Genomic DNA, 18,427 nt, shown 5'->3' with positions numbered 1-18,427 from the left:
AAAACTCCCAAGATTTTAAGGCCTTCATTTTCATGGAAGCTCAATCCTGAAGAAGCTACCTGGTCTCAATTATCTTTTCCCCTGGATATAAATTCCTGAGCTCTGGTACTTCAATGCAATGCTCTTCTGCCTCAAGTTATAAAGGATGACAAAAGCTAAAACACCAGTGGCACACACTAGTTTGTTCTCCTTTTGATAGAGACAGTGGTGGCTGGGAAACAACTGCAGATGCACATAACTGAAGCTGAAAAGAATGGCCTTACGCTACGAGGGAAGAGCAGCAGGGAATGAAATGCGAATGCTGCTGTTGGTTTCTGAAAGTGTGGTAAACCCCTGCCCAGGTCTGACTGTGACAGGAAAAATCACTTCAGTCTGAGGCTCTGGCTGTCACCAGTTCTGTGTAACTCCTGGAGTCAGATAAGGTGAGACCCAGCAACTCATTCCAGGCACAGTCCACAGTCAGTGTCTTTAAAGAGACAATAAAAACACACAATTTTGCTTCGATCTAAAACGTCACCCTTTATTTAAATGTATGGTGATACTTTTGTTATTTGCACGTAGAAAACGTCTGTTCTCTAGGCATTTAAATTTCCTCTTCTGATTTTCTCTGAGGAAAAGCACATTAAAATTAGTGAAGCTGGGTCCCATAGGGATGGGTTTGTGCGTTGTTAGATTTGACCTGTTGGGTTAAGCATCTCTTCACTGCAGCTGCTCTTGCTGTTTTTCTTTTAGCTCCTGATTATACCTATAGGGAAAAAAAAATAAAAGAGCATAGGCTAAGAATAGAATAGTTACAATAACAGTTACAATAACAGTGTCTTCCTAACAGTCTGTTCAGCAGAGGAGGTTTAAAATTACAGGGCTTGAGGGTGGAAACTCAGCATAGGATAGCTTAATTCATATAAAAAGTTCCAAAGTAGCTAAGTTTCCTACATTCCTGGCTAGTACTGAAGCCAGAAAATTTCAAAGTTTCCCTCATGAAATAATAACAGTTAAAAAAAAAAAAATTAAAAAGTGCTGCTCTGCTTAAGAATCCTTTGATCCAGCTGGAACTGACAAGATTCAATGCTAAAAGCTGATTGAGGACAAAGTCTTGGTTGTTTGTCAGTCAGACCCACAGCTTTTAAATGCCTTAGACCTGGAAACTGCAGCTTACATGGAGCATTCCTTAAAACGTGTTCTAGTTGGACTAAAATATTTAAATCTTCACCCCAACTTGACTGGAAAAGTAACAACGTAGCAAAAAAAGTTCTGCAGTGTTTAATTAATAATTCAGTTCTCTTGCCTGATGCACTGACATTGAGGCTGGCAGCATTTATGAGTTCCTAGTTAAGAACAGGTGGTTTGAATGCTTAGTTAGAGAATGTGGAGAAGCCCTTCTTAACACCTACCTCCATATCCGGAAGAGCTGAGAGCCTCCAGCGCAGCCAACAAAGAAGTTCACAGCAAACAGACTCCAGTTTTTAGGAATAATAACTAGAGAGTATCGTGACCAAATAAGGCCTGTTGAATCAAATGGAAGGTTTAAAGATGTTAAGCCTTTGAAATGAAATACTTGGACATTTCCCTAAGTTTGGAGAGTGATACATGGGCTAGTTTAAGTGGATAAGTTTTACGACTTCATGTTAAACAACTGCTTTTTTTTATAACTACCTATTTCTCAGTGAAAAGTACAGCAAGTGCCACTGGGATGGCTACAGGTATGTACTGCATTTTCCCAAAGTAACTAGACAGTAAAGTCAATCATAGTCTGAATATCAGACAAAAATCTCCGTATTCTACAGAAGTCTAGACCTTAATTCTCCAGCACAGTTGCAGGGTAGTGGTATTTTGCTGTAGTATATCCAGCTTGGGGAGTTTAACCTGGAGAAAAGGAGGCTCAGGGGGGACCTTATCTCCCTCTCCAACTACCTGAAAGGAGGTTATAGCCAGGTGGGGGTCAGGCTCTGCTCCCAGGGAACAAGTGACAGACAGGATGAGAAGAAATGGCCTCAAGTTGCACTGATGAGATCTAAATTGGATATTAGGAAAAAACATCTTCACTGAAAGGGTTATCAGCATCAAAACAGGCTATCCAGGGAAGTGGTGGAGTCATAAGATGTGTAGATGTGTCATTTAGGGACATGGTTTAGTGGTGAGCTTGGCAGTGCTGGGTTATTGGTTGGATTCAATGATCTTAGAGGTCTTTTCCAACCTAAATGATTCTGTGATTACAGACTATTGCTTCTGCCAGTGTGAGCGTTCTTGGCAGACAGCAGTGCAGTAGTCCATGTACCACTGCTTCCAATTCCTTGTAACACTTGCAGATTCTTTACAGTTACATACTCTACCATTTTTTAATCCATAATGTCTGTTTTAAAAAAAGTCACTATATCCTGGCCTGATTTCAAAATTACTTGATCTGAAGCAAAAGAAGTCACTTACTGGAATGAGTGGTCTCATGGTAACTTAAGAGATGAAACTCATGTCTTAACTCTTAGCAACTTGGTCTGGGCAATTCCAAATTAAGAGACATGTAGAAAACTGTTATATGATTACAGAATACTTACAGGTTTGATAAAAAGTATACAGCTGTCCCAGAACTATCATCCAACAGCAATAGTGAGAGCTAGCAGGTTATAGTTAGAGCCTTTCTACAGAAGTAGATTAGTTCTGATGGAGGATTTGGAAAGGAGTATATTCAGGTTCAGAGATGGTAAAAACATGGAGTAACTGTGGCTTTACCTGTGGCCATTAGTACTGCAGACTGTGCTGTGCTGAGCTTTTCTGCTGGTCTGGCCATGTCAGCCAGTCCAGCACATACCAAGCCCTGTAAAGAGAAATTCAGTGAGCACCAGTCCAGGACCTCCTGTAACAGATCAAGGGATTTAAACGGGGAAATTGTTTCACAGCTACGTGCATTATGCAGGAGATGGGATGCACTGTATAAGCAACTAGACTTTTGGAGATACCACCCAGTTCCAGTCCCTTATGGTAGGGATAAGGACACAGTTATGGGGGTTTGAACTGGCTGTCAATAAAATCCCAGGCAGTGGCAATTTTGTATTAATTCAAGAACAAGGTTAATTTTAGCACAGCTTTCTTAACCAAACCTATTTTTTTGTTGTAAGCAACAAGTAGATGCTTATTTAAATAAGGCCCTTCTTCCTACACATCAGGCTAAGATATAGCTGGTAAAGATATAGGTGTGACACCATATAGTCTTCACTCAGCTTCATTTAAAGGGGATAAAAGTGCTTCTTTTAAAATATCATTTCAGTAAAAGCAGAAAACTTCCAGGTGAACTGAGGAATAGCTTGGCTGACCTACTTGACCACATTAGTAGCAAACACGCTGCTTGATTTGCTTGTTGTGTTATTGCCCTCTACTGGACATACGATTTCATAGTCATGTTAAGGAGTTCACAAAAAAATCCATAGAAATACCCCCAAAACCAAAATCCCACAAAATAAGTGAGTCCTAACGCTTTAAATTCCCTGACTGCCCCTAAGGACTTCATTGCTCCAGCCAAGAAACCAGTTTTCAAGGGAAGAGACTCCTATGTGCTGCATCACTTATGGGACTGGTGCAATGGGAGGGATGGACTTTTAACACCCTTGAGTATCTGCAGTGAATGTGCCTTGGCCATCCAGGGGGAAAGTCTTTTTAACTTCTCAGTGGAGACACCCACTGTGAGCTTAGAGAAGCACTTCTGCATGTTCCCAAGAGGAAAAGCAGCTGTGTGTCAGCTCTTTTGACACAGCAGCAGTTGACACCAGCCTGCTGCTCAGGCTCAGGGAGAACCTCTGAGGAAGGGGGGGGTTTGACCATGGTTGCTGCAGCTCCAGTCTAGACTGACAAAAAACCAAGCTGTAGCTTAGACCATAATGCAAGGCCTGTGGCCTATACAAAGCTGGAGTTCACAATGGCAAAGTGGGGAACCAGCTGGCAATAGCAAGAGCAGGTGACATCCTTGCCAGTTATCAAACAAGGAGATCAAACAGCTTTGTGGGCTTAAAGGTTGTTTGTTCTATCTATACCAATACAACAGCTAGGAGGAGTACAGTGAATTAGGAGGAGGCAAATACTTCACCTGGGCACACAGCCCAGACATGTAGCCAAGTGGGAAGCAGAACCTCACAGGAGGCAGAGAGCTACTGATAGCCAAAAAGGCAGCTGCCTTTTTCTTCTGTTTTCTCAAGACTACCTTGCACTCTGACATGCTTTAACCTACCTTCAAGCTAGGAGGCCTAGGAATTTAGCTTCCCTAAGATACTCTTCAAATTCCTCAATCTCTGAAGAAATACATGCTTTAGGAGTCTTGCATTGTGCCAGCTCATGCCTACCTGGAGTTAGTGTTTCACAAGAGAAAGCTTCTGCGAAACTCAAAGTGAAAAGTACAATTTTTCCCTCAAGCATTTTGTCCCTGCATGTTGTGCTCTGTGTTATCAAGGTTAATTTTGTCCCTCCACCTATATTAAAAATTGGAGCCTCAGTGTGAAATCTTTCAGTAGGCTCAGATGTCTGCTGGGAAACTACTGCTTGCTCGATGGATTGCTGCTGACTGACAGCCAGACACCAGCTGGGATCTCATACTTACCCATTTCATAACAGGTGCCCAGAAAAACACTGTCTTGGGACCTGAGGGAGTGGGGGAGGAAACAGAAAAGAAGTTAAATTATTCAGTGAGATGTAGCTATTTTAATACCCACAGTAAGTTTGGGTTGTTTTGGGGCTTTTTAAAATAATGAATTGTGTGTGTATTAGCACAGTTTCTACCACAGGAGAAGCTCTAGCACCTTATATTCATAGTTCATCAACTCAGTGCATCAACTTTCAGTTGTGTAATCAGCCCACACACTTCTGCAACAGATCAGTAGGATTTTGTATGTCCATTTTTAAGCAACTAAGGACACCAGAGCAGGCAAAGTTGATTTATGAGTGAAAAGAGTTGGGATAAGGCCTAGGAATAGTGAATACAGATTCCAAAGAATGATTAAAACTTACTTTACAGCTGGACTAACAGAAATAGTATTTTAATTCTTTGCAAACTGAATATTGTAAACTAAAACTCAAAAATATTTTATTACTAAGACTGTAACAAGCTAGTCCCTCCTTCTTTTCCCAAATCACAGCCCACCTCTTCAGGCTACAGGCATCAGATTGTTCAAATGAGAGCACAAATCACAAATAGAAGCAGCAGTAAATGTCACAAGGAGAGTGTTTTCTAACCTGCACCTCTCAATAGCCTTGTCTTCCTGGCAGAAACAATGCTTCAAACCCGGGAATCTGCCTGGAGGCAAAGGAGGATTATGGAGGAAGGGGAAAAACTCTCCAGGAGGAAGGGAAAAAATCAATGGAATGGGGTCTGGGGGAAAACAGCTCTCTTAGAAATACATGTATCTTATAATAATGGCCAGTCTTTGCGAGTGAAGATCCGGGGAAGGTCTTTCCACCTTCCAGCCTGCGCATTGGATTTTTTAGGTGAGACACAGTGTGCGCGGAACTGAGCCCACCCTTTAATCCTGAGGTTCATCTGCCGGGGCCAAGCGAGCTTGGACGGTGGCAGCGAGGTCCTTAGGACGTAGGTGGGTTGCCTTTAAGGGCTAACGAGCCCCACCTGCCCGGGAGTGGCCCTGACCGGGAATCGAACCCGGGCCTCGGCGGTGACAGCGCCGCGCCTTTACCACTAGACCACATGTATCTTACAGTGGTGCTAAAGTGGCAACTGGTTGGTTAAAACAAAGCACTGTGAAGTCACAGCTACAACCATGCCAGAAATCATTAATCCAAGACTACTGCTTCACGGCCCAAAGCACTGGGAGACAGTCAGGACACTGGTTCCAATTCCATCAGAACATGATGTTTAGGTCTCAGTGTGCCACGGTTCAGCACTCCAGTAACATCCAAGATGAAGCCAGGTTTTCACTGTAACGTGTAACAGATGTAACGTGTTACATATGAATAACCACCAGGACTTTGTTTGCTTTTTATGTGAGCTACTTTTTCACTAACAATTCAGCCTTAAAAAGACCTTGCAGCAACTATTTGTGCTCCCTGTTTTAAGCACCCTCAAGTTTAAAACTGTGACTTGGGGAAAATTTGACACATGGGTTTCTACAGCAGGCACCTGTGAAGCAACTCATAATTCTGGGGGGTGAGACTGTTACAAATGTTAACTGCTCTGTCAACTCAAAAGGGCAGGGCAGAAAGCAACAAAAACTGGCCTGGCAGCTTTGTATAAAGCCCTCTTTAACCCACACTGCTTGTGATCAAGCTTCACACTGCAGTTAATAACTACTTTTTATCTAATATTGCTGAATAAATACGGTATCATCCTTTAAAGATGCAAACTTCAGGTGCTGTTCTCTTAGGAAGCTACTCAGTGTGGCAGCATCGGGCTGCAATACAGCTTGTTACAAATCAGTCTTACAGAGGCCCTATGTAAGTGGCTTTAATAATTTAATTTATTCTAGAAGACAAATTCAGATTTGGAGTACTAAAGAATGTGGGGTAAGTATAAATTATTAAACAGCCATTAAAGTTTTCAAGAAGACTGACATTAATTTTTATTAATAATAGATAAATAACTCGACCATTTAAAACTACTGACTACAAAAGTAAGGAACAATGGAAGAAGGTGCAAAGGGAAGGCTGTAATTAGGGAATAGTGTCAAATGCCTCCAGCAGAACACTTCTCCTGGAAGCACTCCAGCAAGCACCCAGCCAGGGAGAGCTCTTCCCTGATCCCCATATCCAGAATTTCTCAAGGAGGAATTTGACAGCAGCGTATCAGAGCAGGGGGAATAGCAGAGGCTCACTTGGCTATCACGTGTGTGACCAGTTTATAGGATTTATGACTTCTATTAAATGCAAGAAGTCTTTATGCTACAAAGTTTGGTTTAATCAGGCAAAGTGAATCAAAAAGGCCAAAGGGGAGGGAAGGCAAGCTGAGCCCAGGCTTTCCCATGGCAACCTGGGGAGTTGGTGTGCCAGGCCCTGCACTGTCCTCCAGCAATGCCAGCCAAAGAAACAGATTTTCAGACCAGGCATCAGTTATCTCACTGGAAGCTTTCTTTGTGCCAGGAAAGAAGAAAGCACATTCTTCACCCCTCACAAGTGATTCATAATTTCACAACAATGACATTTATATTCCTAAATTAGACTAGAAACTGGGATATCACCAGAGATAAAATGCCAGCCTTTCATTTTTAACCTACTTTTTTTTTCTTTTCAGCCAGAGTGACATCTATTGCATAACTTTCTCACAGACACATCTTGAACCTTCAAGATGTTCAGAGCTGAACCAGAAGTGGCAAAGATTCAGTTTCAGTACCTGCTTAGGACTTTTCTCATGCAGATAGGTATGTGTATATATATATATAGATATATATATATATATATATACACACACACATACACACAAAGAGTCCATAAAAAAGGATTTATTAATTACAACATTTGGGTGGTGAACAGAAGTGGCCCATGGGCAGTTCTGGTGAATAAGGAACACAGATATTCCCTGTGCTTTCTATGCCTTGTATCCAATAAAAAAAGCAGCTTCCAGCTGCTTTTCTCACAGATTGAATGTGTCTCCCGGCACCTTTATAATGGAAGTGTGGGATATATTGGCTCTTCATATATAAAAATACATTAATATTAAATATTATGGTCTAGTGAATTCAGTACAAACCAAACATTTTGAGAACTGCAGTTTTTTCACTCTGTGATTTCTGTAGAGAAACTATTTTCGTTCCAAGAAAGAACCATTGCAAAAGGACGGACTGAAAGCCAAAGTCTATTTTCACAGTGCATATTCCAGGTGGGTGAAGAGTCAAGGATGCCTATCCCACTGACACAAAACAGTGGGAACAGCAGCCTATGGAATTCCAGGATTTTATCGAGCACTGCTTTTAACTGCCCGACACAGTTTGTTTACACGACAAACACCATGTAAATGGCACTGAAGGAGATCATTTTACAAGAGGTTTCTCCCTAATAACACAATCCCCCGTGTTTGCTCATGCAAAGACAACGCGTAGGTCAGGTGAGGGAAGCTCGTTCCACAGAAATTCCTTACCCACAGCAAGCCTGTCAGCGCTCTCCCCCGTCCCTGGAAGTATCCAAGGCCAGAGTGGATGGGGCTCTGAGCACTCTGGTCTGGTGTGAGGTGGCCCTGCCCTTGGCAGGGGGGTTGGAACGAGATGATCTTTAAGGTTCTTTCCAACCCGAACCATGCCGTGATTCCACGATTCTATTTTCTATTCTGTTTCCCCAGCACATCCACTCGGCTGCCGGGGCCTCCAGTCTCCTTTGGAAGCATCGTATCCCCTGGGACGGGCTCTGGCAGCGCCGCCGCTCCCCGCCAGCGCCGTGACAGCGACACCCGGCTGGGACCACCCGTGTGGCGCCTGCCTTTTTGTATTTCCTCTTCCCAGACACATCCACGTCCCCGTTAAGGAACGGAGCCACCGCACCCGCGTCCCCGCTCCCGGCCCCCGCCCAAGGTGACCCCCCGCGCGTTACCCGCCGGGTGGTTGTAGAAGGGCCGGAACCGCGGCGGCAGCATGAGCTCGATGCGGTCGAGCAAGCGGTGGTAGGAGGCGCGGAGCCCCGCGACGGCGGCGGCCATGGCGGGACGAGTGGGGCGAGCGGGGACCGAGCTGGGGCGACCAGAGGGGACCAGGACGCGAGCAGGGACCGACTGCGCGTCCCGCCCCCTCCGGCCGCCCCCGTCGGCCCCGCGCGCTGATTGGCTGTCCCCGAAGAGGGCGGGGCGAGGAGGGGCACCATTGGCTGAACGGGATGGCCCCGCCCCCTGAGGAGATCTGGTGCGCCGTCCGCCCTCGGGAAGGGCAGGGGCGCCCGGCTTCAAGATGGCTGCCGACTGTGAGGCTTCACTCTCTTGCTCAAGATGGACGGAGCGGCGGAAATCTAATGAGCCCAAATCCAACATGGCGGCCTTGCGGCTTCGCCACGGTTTGACTCCAGAAAGCCGGTTCGGCGACCGGCCACGCCCACACCTGCCCTTACTCTGGGGCTCGATGACGTCACCATCTCGCGCGAGACGCGCGTCAGTCCCGGTTCCCTCGCTCCCCCCCGTGGGCGTGTCCCGCCACGTGCCCGGTGGGCGTGTCCCGCTGCCGGCCCCGCCCTCGGCTCGCTGTCGGTGGTGGGAGCGCGGCGGGTGCGGGGCGCGCGCGGGGCCCGCTCGGCGGTTCCCATGGTGATCGCACGCGCCGGCCCATCCCGGCGCTCCATCGGCCCGACCCCTATCCCGACCCCCATCCCGATCCATCACTGCCCCGCTGCCCCCGACACAGCGCGGGGCCATGTCCCGCGGGCGCTGCCCGCACCTGCTCTGGGACGTGCAGAAGCGGAGCCTGGGGCTCGAGGAGCCCGGATTGCTACGGAGGCACTACCTCGGTAAGGGCGGGCGGGACGGGGGGTGGGAGCCCTTCCTGGCGACCCGCGAAAGTGAGGAAGGGGCCGGGAGCCCTTCCCGGCTCCGCCGCTCCGCCCCTCGGTCGCGCTGTCTCACAGCTCCCAAGTTTCCTTGGACACCCACCAACATTCCCCTCGACCCATCCCATCCCACCCTGAGGGTGCTCCGGGACCTCTGCCCTCCACCCCAACCCCCGGCGGTGCCCCAGGACCCGGCGGTCCCTCCGCTTCCCGAAGGAACTGTTGCACACGGAGATCCCAGCCGGGAAGTTGGGCGGCGGCGGCGGCTCAGAATAGCCCCGGGATCATCCCCGGAGGCCGGGCAGGGTCCGGGTTTGCCGGGAACAAAGCGCGTGAACGCCCTTGGGATAATGGCGTAGGCGATCCCAGGGTGTTCCCGGGGGTTCGGGAGCCGGGACGCGCCCGGTATCGCCCGATCCAGTCGGGATTTGTGTCCCCGGCTCTCCAGTCCCGCGCTGCCCTCGCTCCCACGCCCTGTCCAGGTTATTTCCACTTCGGAAGTTCAACCCAGCGCTACTTTCAGTTCGCGAGGCCGCGGGGACATTCCTGTGGTGTAGAAGGAACTATCGCTGTGGTCTTTGTGATGGCGCAGGTTTCATGCGAAACGTTACCAAAAATATTAAAAAAAACCCCAACTCCACAATATTTATTCCCGTGGTTTTGGAGGTGTGGTGATCCATCGTAGTGCCGCCGTGGGTTTTTGGGGAGGGAGGGGTAGCTCTCCAGGGAAAATGGGTTGTTCTTTTGTGCTTGAGTGGCAAAGCAATTCCTGCCTTTGAGTCGAAACCTCCGAGTGCTCGAGAGGGAGCTGATTTACGGTGCTGTAAAACGTGTATCTTCTTGTGCCTCCCAGGCGTTTCTGACCGTGGTCAGTATTGGTTTTCCTCTTGTTTCCTGATGGAATTTAAAGTGGGATATCACATTACCGAGCCTACCTCGGTACTTTTCTGCCCATGGTCCCTTAGCAGTCAGAAATCCACCGAAGGAAATCAAGGTCATTGCTGGTTGGTTTCCACACCAGCGAGGCGGGTGTGTGTGTGTGTGTAGCACCCACATGCACAGAAGTCCCTTAGAAAGCATTTTTGAGGTCCTAAAATTAAAGAAATCGTAATGGTCTAACTTGCTTTTGACTTTTGTTGTGTCTTGACAGCTGTTTTTGGCCAAGTCGTAGCACAGGATTGTCCTAAGTTTTAGTGATCAACCCTTCTGACTTGATTTGGGGTTTCTGGGGGGTTGGGGTTTTGTTTCTTTTTTTGTTTTGTTTTGTTTTGGGTTGGTTGGTTTGTTTGTTTTTTCCTGCTCCAGTCAGAGCAGAAAAGCTCAGTGTTAAAATTAGGACTGTAGTGTGCAGATTCTGAGGAAGCACTGTAAAACCTTTATGATTTTGGGTTTTTTTTGTTGTTGTTGTTTCTGGAGGTTTTGTGTGGTTTTTGTTTCTTTGTTTATTTTTCTTTTGCTCTTGCATGATTGTGTCTCTGACAGCTGAAGTATTAAGATTTGATCAGTTGAAATCATTCTCCAAGATTTACTAAGATCTCTTTTCTGGATGCTTCTCCAGTAAAATGTACATAACTTTAGCTAAGAACAAAATCCCTCTGGTGGCTTAAGGTTAAGGTCTCATATTTACTGTTTTTCATTTAACCTAAACAACTTCAGTAGCTTTATTGCCTTGAGAAAATAGGGCCTGGGAGAGCATTCCCTCTGAATTATGTTGAGATTCGTGTTGGTGGTGGCAGGAGATGCTCAGTCCTTACCAATTCCTACTTTTAATGAAGGGGTTGGTACATGGTGTGCTTGTCTTGTGGAGCCACTGCACTTTTACCCAAAATAGTGTTTATGGCCTTAATAAACCCACTAGTCAGGTGTAGTTGCTTGTGTGCAGATTTACAAGACAACAGGCCGGTTGTTGTGCCTTTTTGTCTGTAGTTTAGTGTCTCTGTGGGTCTTTTCCCTTTCAGACTTCAGCAGTTCCTTGTAGGAGCTTTGTTGTTTGTATGGGTAGCACTAGTTGTTGGTCACTGCTGACCTGCTCTGAACAGGAAGGAAGGTTTCTTATTATTTGCATATTTTTTTTTTGTAACATTTCAGCAGTCTGGCTGACAGAACAAGTGCAAGTCAAGAATTTCATTTTGGCTTAAAAATAGTATTGGGAAACTTGAGGCACTGCCCATGTGCATTTTTTGTGGGGTTTTTTTGTTTGTTTGGGGGGATTTTTTTTGGTAAATTTGTCAAAGCCATTATGAGTACCACTACAAAATTAAGACGTTTATATATCTCTTCATTGTCTGCTGCTGTTTTTCAGCCACCAAATCAAATGAAAACCATAACTACCAATGCAGCTCCCAGTGTGTTGGAGAGAAGATGTATCTGTGTGAATGGTAATGGCATAGTGAGACATTCAGTGAGATAAAATCATAGTGATATGCTGTGACGTAAAGTACCAGAAATATTGAAAGTGACTCTGTATTGAAGGAAGACATTTGAGAACTGATTGCTGTTTCCTACTTACCCCATGTTTTCGTTTCATCTGAACTGGCAATCAAGTGACACTCTATTTATAGCCCCTTTCAGCTTTCAAAAACAGCTGCTCCAGGAAGGATCTGTACATCATATTGTACCTCTCCATGTGGATAATTCACCCGTGGAATTTATGTCCTTGCAAAACTCTGATTTTACAAGATCCCTAAATAATTGCTCTGAATCCTAGTCAGTTCTGGACAGAGTTCCACAGAAACACCTCATGAAGGTGGGGCCATGCAAGTGTGCCTGGGATGTGTCCTTCAGATGTTATCACTTGGTAAGAGTCCCCGCTGTGGTGAGAGAGGGAGAACGGGGGTCTTAGCAATGTATCTGTTAGCTACGTTTTCTTCAGCATTTGTAGGCTAATTAGTCTCAATTTCAGACAGTGCTTGTATCTATATCTGAAGTCTCCAGAGAAAGCCAATCCTCAGGGAGGGCTGTCAGTAACTCTTTTCTTGGATTCAGTTTGGGTGTCCTCTTAGCCCAGTGCTCGTGGGGGGAGTCCTGCTGCTGGATCGTCGATGGAAACTGAGTATCGGACTACTCGCAGTTGTTAAAAACATCACGTTGCTTTTACACTGGAAAACATTGATAGTAAACGGTAGCACTTAAATTAGTGAAGCACTTAAGCTCCGCTTTGAAACTGGCAAGTGTAATTATCAGTTGAGATACTGTCAGAAGACTCTCAGAACCTTTGCTGCAATTTTGCATCGTTGTTTCAGTGACTTGTGGACTTGTAGGTTCTCGTAGCAGGGAAAGTATTCTGTGCCAGCATGGTGAAGGCCTCTAAGTGGATTAAATACAGCATATAATGATTTGACTGGAGAAATGGCAGCATGGGTTTCTTGCAAGAAAGAAGGGATCCATAAGTTCTCTGAAGTATTTAATGTGATGGTATTATTTATATGTAATTATTTGCTTTCCTGTGAAGGGTCATGCTGGTGAGAGTGGCTCTGTTTAGCCAGGAGGAACAATGAAGATTTTTCCTTTTCTTTTCTTTTTTTTTTTTTTTTTTTTTTGTTAGTTTGTTATGGGCTTTTTGCTTATTGGTTGGTTATTTTTCTTATCTGACATAGCAGATTACCCAGAGAAAGTTTGCCAGTCTAAAATAGTCTGCTGTTTTTTAGCTCAGAGTGCTTGCTGGAAGTTGTGGTGCTTGACACAATGGAAGCAAATACCAAAATAATCAGTTCTTCCCAATCTCTGTTATCCCTGTTCACATACTATTTTCTGAAATCTTCTTTTCTTGTGATGTGAAATTTTTAAGCTTACCAGATATCTAAGAGATAGAGCTGTGATGTCTGAGCTTCCACTCCCCCTCTTTAAAGATTGTTTCATATCTTACTAAGTTTTTATCATCCTGTTTTTTAAGATTGGGGAGAGGTTTGAAATTGAAAAATTCACTGTAAGAAAACCAGTAGTGAGGTTCATCATGGTCAGATTTTATAAAGTTTCAACATTTTGTACTGAGAAGAGAACTGTGAATATATTGTGTAGGTAGGAAGAACTTACTGTGAACTACTTAGGTTTCAGTAGTTCCCTCTCTGTACAGAGATGAACCACAGTGAAAGCAAAACTAATTAAAGTTTTGAAGTAAGTTGATTGCCCTGCTTATAGGTAGGGTTGAAAAACAGGAAAAACAGACAAGAGAAGCTGTTTACATGCATGGAAAACTGGTTAGTTTTGATATTGACTGTGTTACATTCATTAACATATCGCTTTATAAAACCAGTAGTGGTTTGTTGAATGTGGTTTGGTTTTGTTGAATGTAGAATTTGGTTCTTCCTGAAATATTGTCCGAGGTGTGAGAGTGAAGTCAGTTCCTTAAAATGCTGTAAACTTTCATTCTCTCTTTTACTTTTCTTGAACAAACAAACACACAAAGCCCAGCAGGATGGAAACTAGAACAGGGAGAACAGCCAGAAAGAGAGGTGCTGTTTTGCCCAGTTTTTGCTCCAGTTATATTTAAACACGTGGTGTCTTGGCCTTTGAAAATAATGCAGAGTAAGAAGGGTAGACAGCTTTACTATGATCAGCTTTGTAGCTGGTGCTCTTGCAGACTTGGCAATGGTCACAGTGTATTTAATCAACCTTTCTTCTTTAATTCTTTGCATAATACTTTTGATGTTTAGTTATTTTCAGGTAGATTGTTACATTTCATATCCTAAACCTCTTGTATTAATTTTCTTTTCCAACATGAGTTAAAACCACTCATCTGTCACAACTAAGCTCCAGAACTGCTAGAGGTGGTTTATGTTATTTTTTCTTCTACAAGTCTTCAAATTAACTTCTGCTTGGAAAAGGACTGTTATAAATTTGCCCAGTTGCCTGATTATGAGGACAGAAATCTACTGTTTTAATGTAAACAGTGTAACTTCCTGATGTGCATAATTTTCCACTGCACTTCAGTGTGTGCCCAGAAACCAGTTCTGCAGTGATATATTCTGTCACACACCAAATACTTCGGGAAACTGGACTGACTAAAGATTTGGGAAAGATATAGTTCAACTATACCTTTTTCAGATTTTTTTCATCAGAGATTTTTTCTGAATAATAGAAAAAGGCAGAATCAGAATTGCAATCACCGTGTAATAAATGAATTAGAGGCAAATACACCTGTGAAACATCTTTAACATGCTCAATCTAATTTTGGAAGGAGGCAGGAAACACAAGGAAAGCAGGAAATTTGGTACAGTCATTGCATTTTCACTGGTTGTGTAGAAAAGTTTAAGACATATAAGAGCATTGCAGAAAAAAGATGTTACTTTTTAATTGAGATAAACAAAAGAGAGTACAGTGATCAAGTATTGTCTTAAGATGGATATGTTTGGGGCTTTTTCCCCCTGTTAATAAAAGCAAGACTTAGTGACTACAGTCCTTAAAAAATTACAGATGAGCACTTGAAAGAACAATGTGTCACTGAGACCTGTTGGTAACAAATTGAATTTAGAGGAGTTTAATAAAGAGACTGTCTGAAACGAATTCCTTGATATTATCTCATTTAAATTGATACCAAGGAACAGAGAGGCACAATGTGAACATCTCAAACAGCCTTGGGGAAAAGATGTTAGGGCTGATCCAAGCATACCAGATTAATGACTTTTTTTCTCTACTTCAAAGTAAATCACCTCAGATAATAAATACACACATGTTAAATGCTTTAATATCAGTAAAGGAAAATAAAAGCATAGCATAGCAGAATCATCCAGACAAGGCAACAGATAAATGCTGGGTGGTTATAATTTGGTACATAGCAGAAAACCCAAAAGAGATGTGAGCTGGGAGGGAGGATTAAGGTTGGATGAGTATTTCTGGTGCCTGAGTGCTGAATACTTAGTTTTAATTTCAGTCTAATCAGCCTTCTGTTATCTTTAGGATTATTTCCCTCATAGATTAACCGAGCTATGGAGATGGAGGTGCAGGAGCCAGTTGGACCTGCAAATAAATTTGGACCTCTAAGTAAATTTGATAGCTTGTTTTGCTGTTATAATCTCAGAAATCTTTGCTTGTAGTTAATATCATGACCTTCTTTCAGTTACGTCTTTCCTGTGTGTTTTGTGGTTCAATTGTTATGGTTTGTGTTACTGCTTCTGTCTCCTCTATGTTGCCCAATTTTGCTACTGCTGTGACAACATGTTGATGATCATTTTTAGGTATTTTCTTTTTAAAAAAAATACATGCAGGGACTGGGATTACTCGGTGCCTTCTGTCACTCTGTCCTGAATAAAGAGAATGAATTCCAGTGTTTGTTTTTAGGATGTTGGGGATCAATAGGAGTACAGTTTCTGTTTTTTATGTATTAACATCAATTTGTAAAAAACTGTAGACCCTTACAGATCACAGTTTTATGTTCTTCAGTAGCACTTGTTTGCAGAAACTTGGGGTTTGGGTTTTGTTTTTTCCTTTTTTTTTTCTTTTTCTTTTAATATACAACTGTGTAGATCAGATGTTGTTGTCAATTAACGTATTGAGTTTTGATGTTTTAATTTACTTAATCACCAACATTTTTGCTGCTGTTGTATTTTGACATATGACAACAACATTAATGGAGGGGGGATTTCTACCATTGCATTCAGCTAGAAGGAAATGATCAAGAATTGGTACAGCTGTTTGAGATTGCTATTTTCTGTCCCTCAGAAATTCAAGAGGCATTTTGTGTTTCTGCAGTTTTGCTTGAAATGGGCTGAACTATGCAGATGTACTTCTGCTTTTTGATTTCAAGGGATTAACCTTATGTGTAATGTCTGTGCACTGAACATTAATCATGTGTGTTAGTGGCTTCCAAGAAGTGTGAGAGTGTTATAGGCTTTGCATGCATAATTATTATATTTGAATCAGTCTCAGGGTGCAAATGTATTTGCTTTGTATTCTTTGGAGCCTCAGTGTTCTCATGCAAACAGCTGGAAACTGCAGAGGTTTGTGTGCACTTCAAACATATTTTCATTTTTGATTGCAATATTTCATTGAATTTACATTCTGTGCTATTAAAGACAATCTTTGTACCAGGAATGTGTTTGCTTTGTAAATAACTGCCTGTGTCTTGATCCTGAGTGTTTCAGACAGCTCTGTAGTTAAGTTGTACCTTGATCTTCTGATAATGAGCTTTGGTTACACGAAAGCTGTCTCCTGCTGCAAAAACAAGTCGTGTACAGCATGTACTGCATTTGTATTTCAGGATGAGGCAGTGAGAGATCCTTTAGATCTCTTTTATTTATTTATTTATTTTAATTTTTTTCCCCTCTGTAGCCTTCTTCCAGGTGGATTGCTTCCATTAACTGCATTAGGGTAGACCATTAAACATATCTGTGTTCAGTCTCTTTTAAGTTGTTGCACTGCAATACTACGAGTTCTTGTGACTTTGCATGTGGTTTCTGATCTTTTATCCTTGAATGTCCCCAGAATAGTCTGGTGGGACATAACTGATCATGTATCAAGAACCTGTTGACACTTGAGACTAGTCCTGTCCCAGCAGTAAGGAAAAAGATCAGTCCAGACACAAAGTGTGCCAGCCTTCAAAGACGGATTTTTCACTGTTTAAGTGCAAGTCTTACTGCTTTTGTGTCTTTTTTTGCCGATTCAGACATGTCCCAAATGCTTTAGTGTGTGTTGAATCGTTAAATATTGAATGGGAGTATCATGAGTCTGATCTGCGTCACATCAGTGAATTTTAAATCCCCTTTTTCCCCTCATTTTGTTCTTCAAGGATTTACAGGCCTTCCTCTGGGAAAATTGAATGTGTCATTAATGCTGACTGCTCTCTGCTTAGTAGATATCATGAGGAAGATGAGGATCCATCCTTCTCTGCCTTGTGAACAGAATATGTTCAGAGTCATTAGTAACGTTTGTTCAACACATATTAAATTATGAAACTTCACTGATATAGAAATTAAAACCATTATATATAAAACCAATATCGAAATGGAACCATTAAACCAAACCCACCTCTCTACTTAGGTTACATGGCTTTGTTGGTACTGTTATTGTAATGTGTTCCTGTTATTTACCTTTCCCTGGAAATGAGGAAAAATGTGGTTCTTTTTCAATTTCTTTTTATTTGAGAAACACTATTATGTCCTGAAAGCTCTCTTCAGTAAAAAAAAGGAGTTCCTTGAGTTAAATAATAGCATTATTTTGTCATCTAGGATGTTTAATGTGGTGTAATTTTTAAAAACAAGGTGTTTTTTCTTTTCCCCTGTTTGTTTTTAAATGCTTAATGATAATTTAACCTATGTCACAGTGTTAACGTAATAGTCATCTACCAGCAAGACTCAGCTTTCTACTTGATCTCAACTTTTGATATCATCTATCTTCAAACTCTAATCCTGGGCAAATTCCAAGTGTTTACACTTGGAATCTTAAAGGGTTATGAACTGTACCTGTTACAGTACCTAAAACTCTCTTTATTTCTCTTGTTCCCCCAAACCCAGCAGTATGCAGTGCCTGTACTACTCAGGATTAAATGGTGTGTTTAATTAGGTAGGTGTGCAGAATGGTAAATGTTTTTAGTCAGTTCCCCGTGTTCTCATTTTCACTGGAACACTCTTGTGGGAAGGGCAGGCCCTGCTTGTTTTTTTTTTTTGCTAGAAGACCTGGCTCTTTAGATATGTTGGTAAGCTTCTATATAATCACTTAATCTGTTTAAAAATGAGTATCCAGTGAGCTTAAACAACTTTAAATAGTAGGTTTTTATTTATCCCAGAATCTTTGTCCAAAATTGGTGTGATTGGTCCTGGTGGCTGACTGGGAGGATCAGCAGCCTCTCCCAGACACTTAGAGGTAATGGAAGCACTGGCAGCAGAACTCGGCACACATCTCAGCCTAGGAGTGCCTGCTAGGAATGTGCCCCTCTTAAAAGCAGATTCCAGTAATTTTTTTCTTTCCTTCTGCTATGATTTTCCGTGCCCCAGGACTCATTTTGTGTGAGTGCTTGCAGGCAACAGATCTTGGTTCTGCTCAAGCAGTT

The 18,427-nt window shown here is 43.1% G+C and overlaps 2 protein-coding genes across 6 annotated transcripts in view; one reads left to right on the top strand and one right to left on the bottom strand.

The window, feature by feature from the left end:
• Positions 1–493: 493 nt before the first annotated feature.
• On the bottom strand, positions 494–8,684 carry MPC2 (mitochondrial pyruvate carrier 2). The gene is made up of 5 exons (XM_050333678.1): positions 8,506–8,684; positions 4,580–4,620; positions 2,725–2,809; positions 1,392–1,503; positions 494–745 (listed from the first exon to the last, which is right to left on the bottom strand). Exons 1-5 carry the CDS (start codon positions 8,609–8,611, stop codon positions 700–702), a joined length of 390 nt encoding a protein of 129 aa, XP_050189635.1. The 5' UTR covers positions 8,612–8,684; the 3' UTR covers positions 494–699.
• A 466-nt stretch (positions 8,685–9,150) lies between these two features.
• Positions 9,151–18,427, top strand: part of DCAF6 (DDB1 and CUL4 associated factor 6) — an 84,193-nt gene continuing 74,916 nt past the window's right edge. For 2 of the 5 annotated variants that reach the window (XM_050333641.1, XM_050333639.1), the window contains exon 1: positions 9,152–9,405. In XM_050333641.1, the coding sequence (XP_050189598.1) occupies positions 9,312–9,405 (94 nt within the window). In that variant the 5' untranslated portion in view covers positions 9,152–9,311. Of the gene's footprint in view, positions 9,406–18,427 lie in introns of all 5 variants that reach the window. The other 3 variants (XM_050333642.1, XM_050333638.1, XM_050333640.1) reach the window with 3 other exon arrangements.

This window comes from Myiozetetes cayanensis, unplaced genomic scaffold (assembly GCF_022539395.1).
Source record: "Myiozetetes cayanensis isolate MyiCay16 unplaced genomic scaffold, myiCay2020 scf5-8, whole genome shotgun sequence".
Classification (NCBI taxonomy): Eukaryota; Metazoa; Chordata; class Aves; order Passeriformes; family Tyrannidae; genus Myiozetetes; species Myiozetetes cayanensis.
Note: the sequence above shows the minus strand (reverse complement) of the source record. Positions and strands in the feature narration are given on the sequence as shown.

Coding starts and splice junctions, on each gene's coding strand:
- MPC2 (XM_050333678.1), bottom strand. CDS start 8,611: ATGGCCGCCGCCGTCGCGGGGCTCCGCGCCTCCTACCACCGCTTGCTC. Junction 4,621..8,505: donor CTTCTACAACCACCCGGCGG/GTAACGCGCGGG, acceptor CCACTCCCTCAG/GTCCCAAGACAGTGTTTTTC. Junction 746..1,391: donor CAGCTCTTCCGGATATGGAG/GTAGGTGTTAAG, acceptor TTTTCCCTATAG/GTATAATCAGGAGCTAAAAG.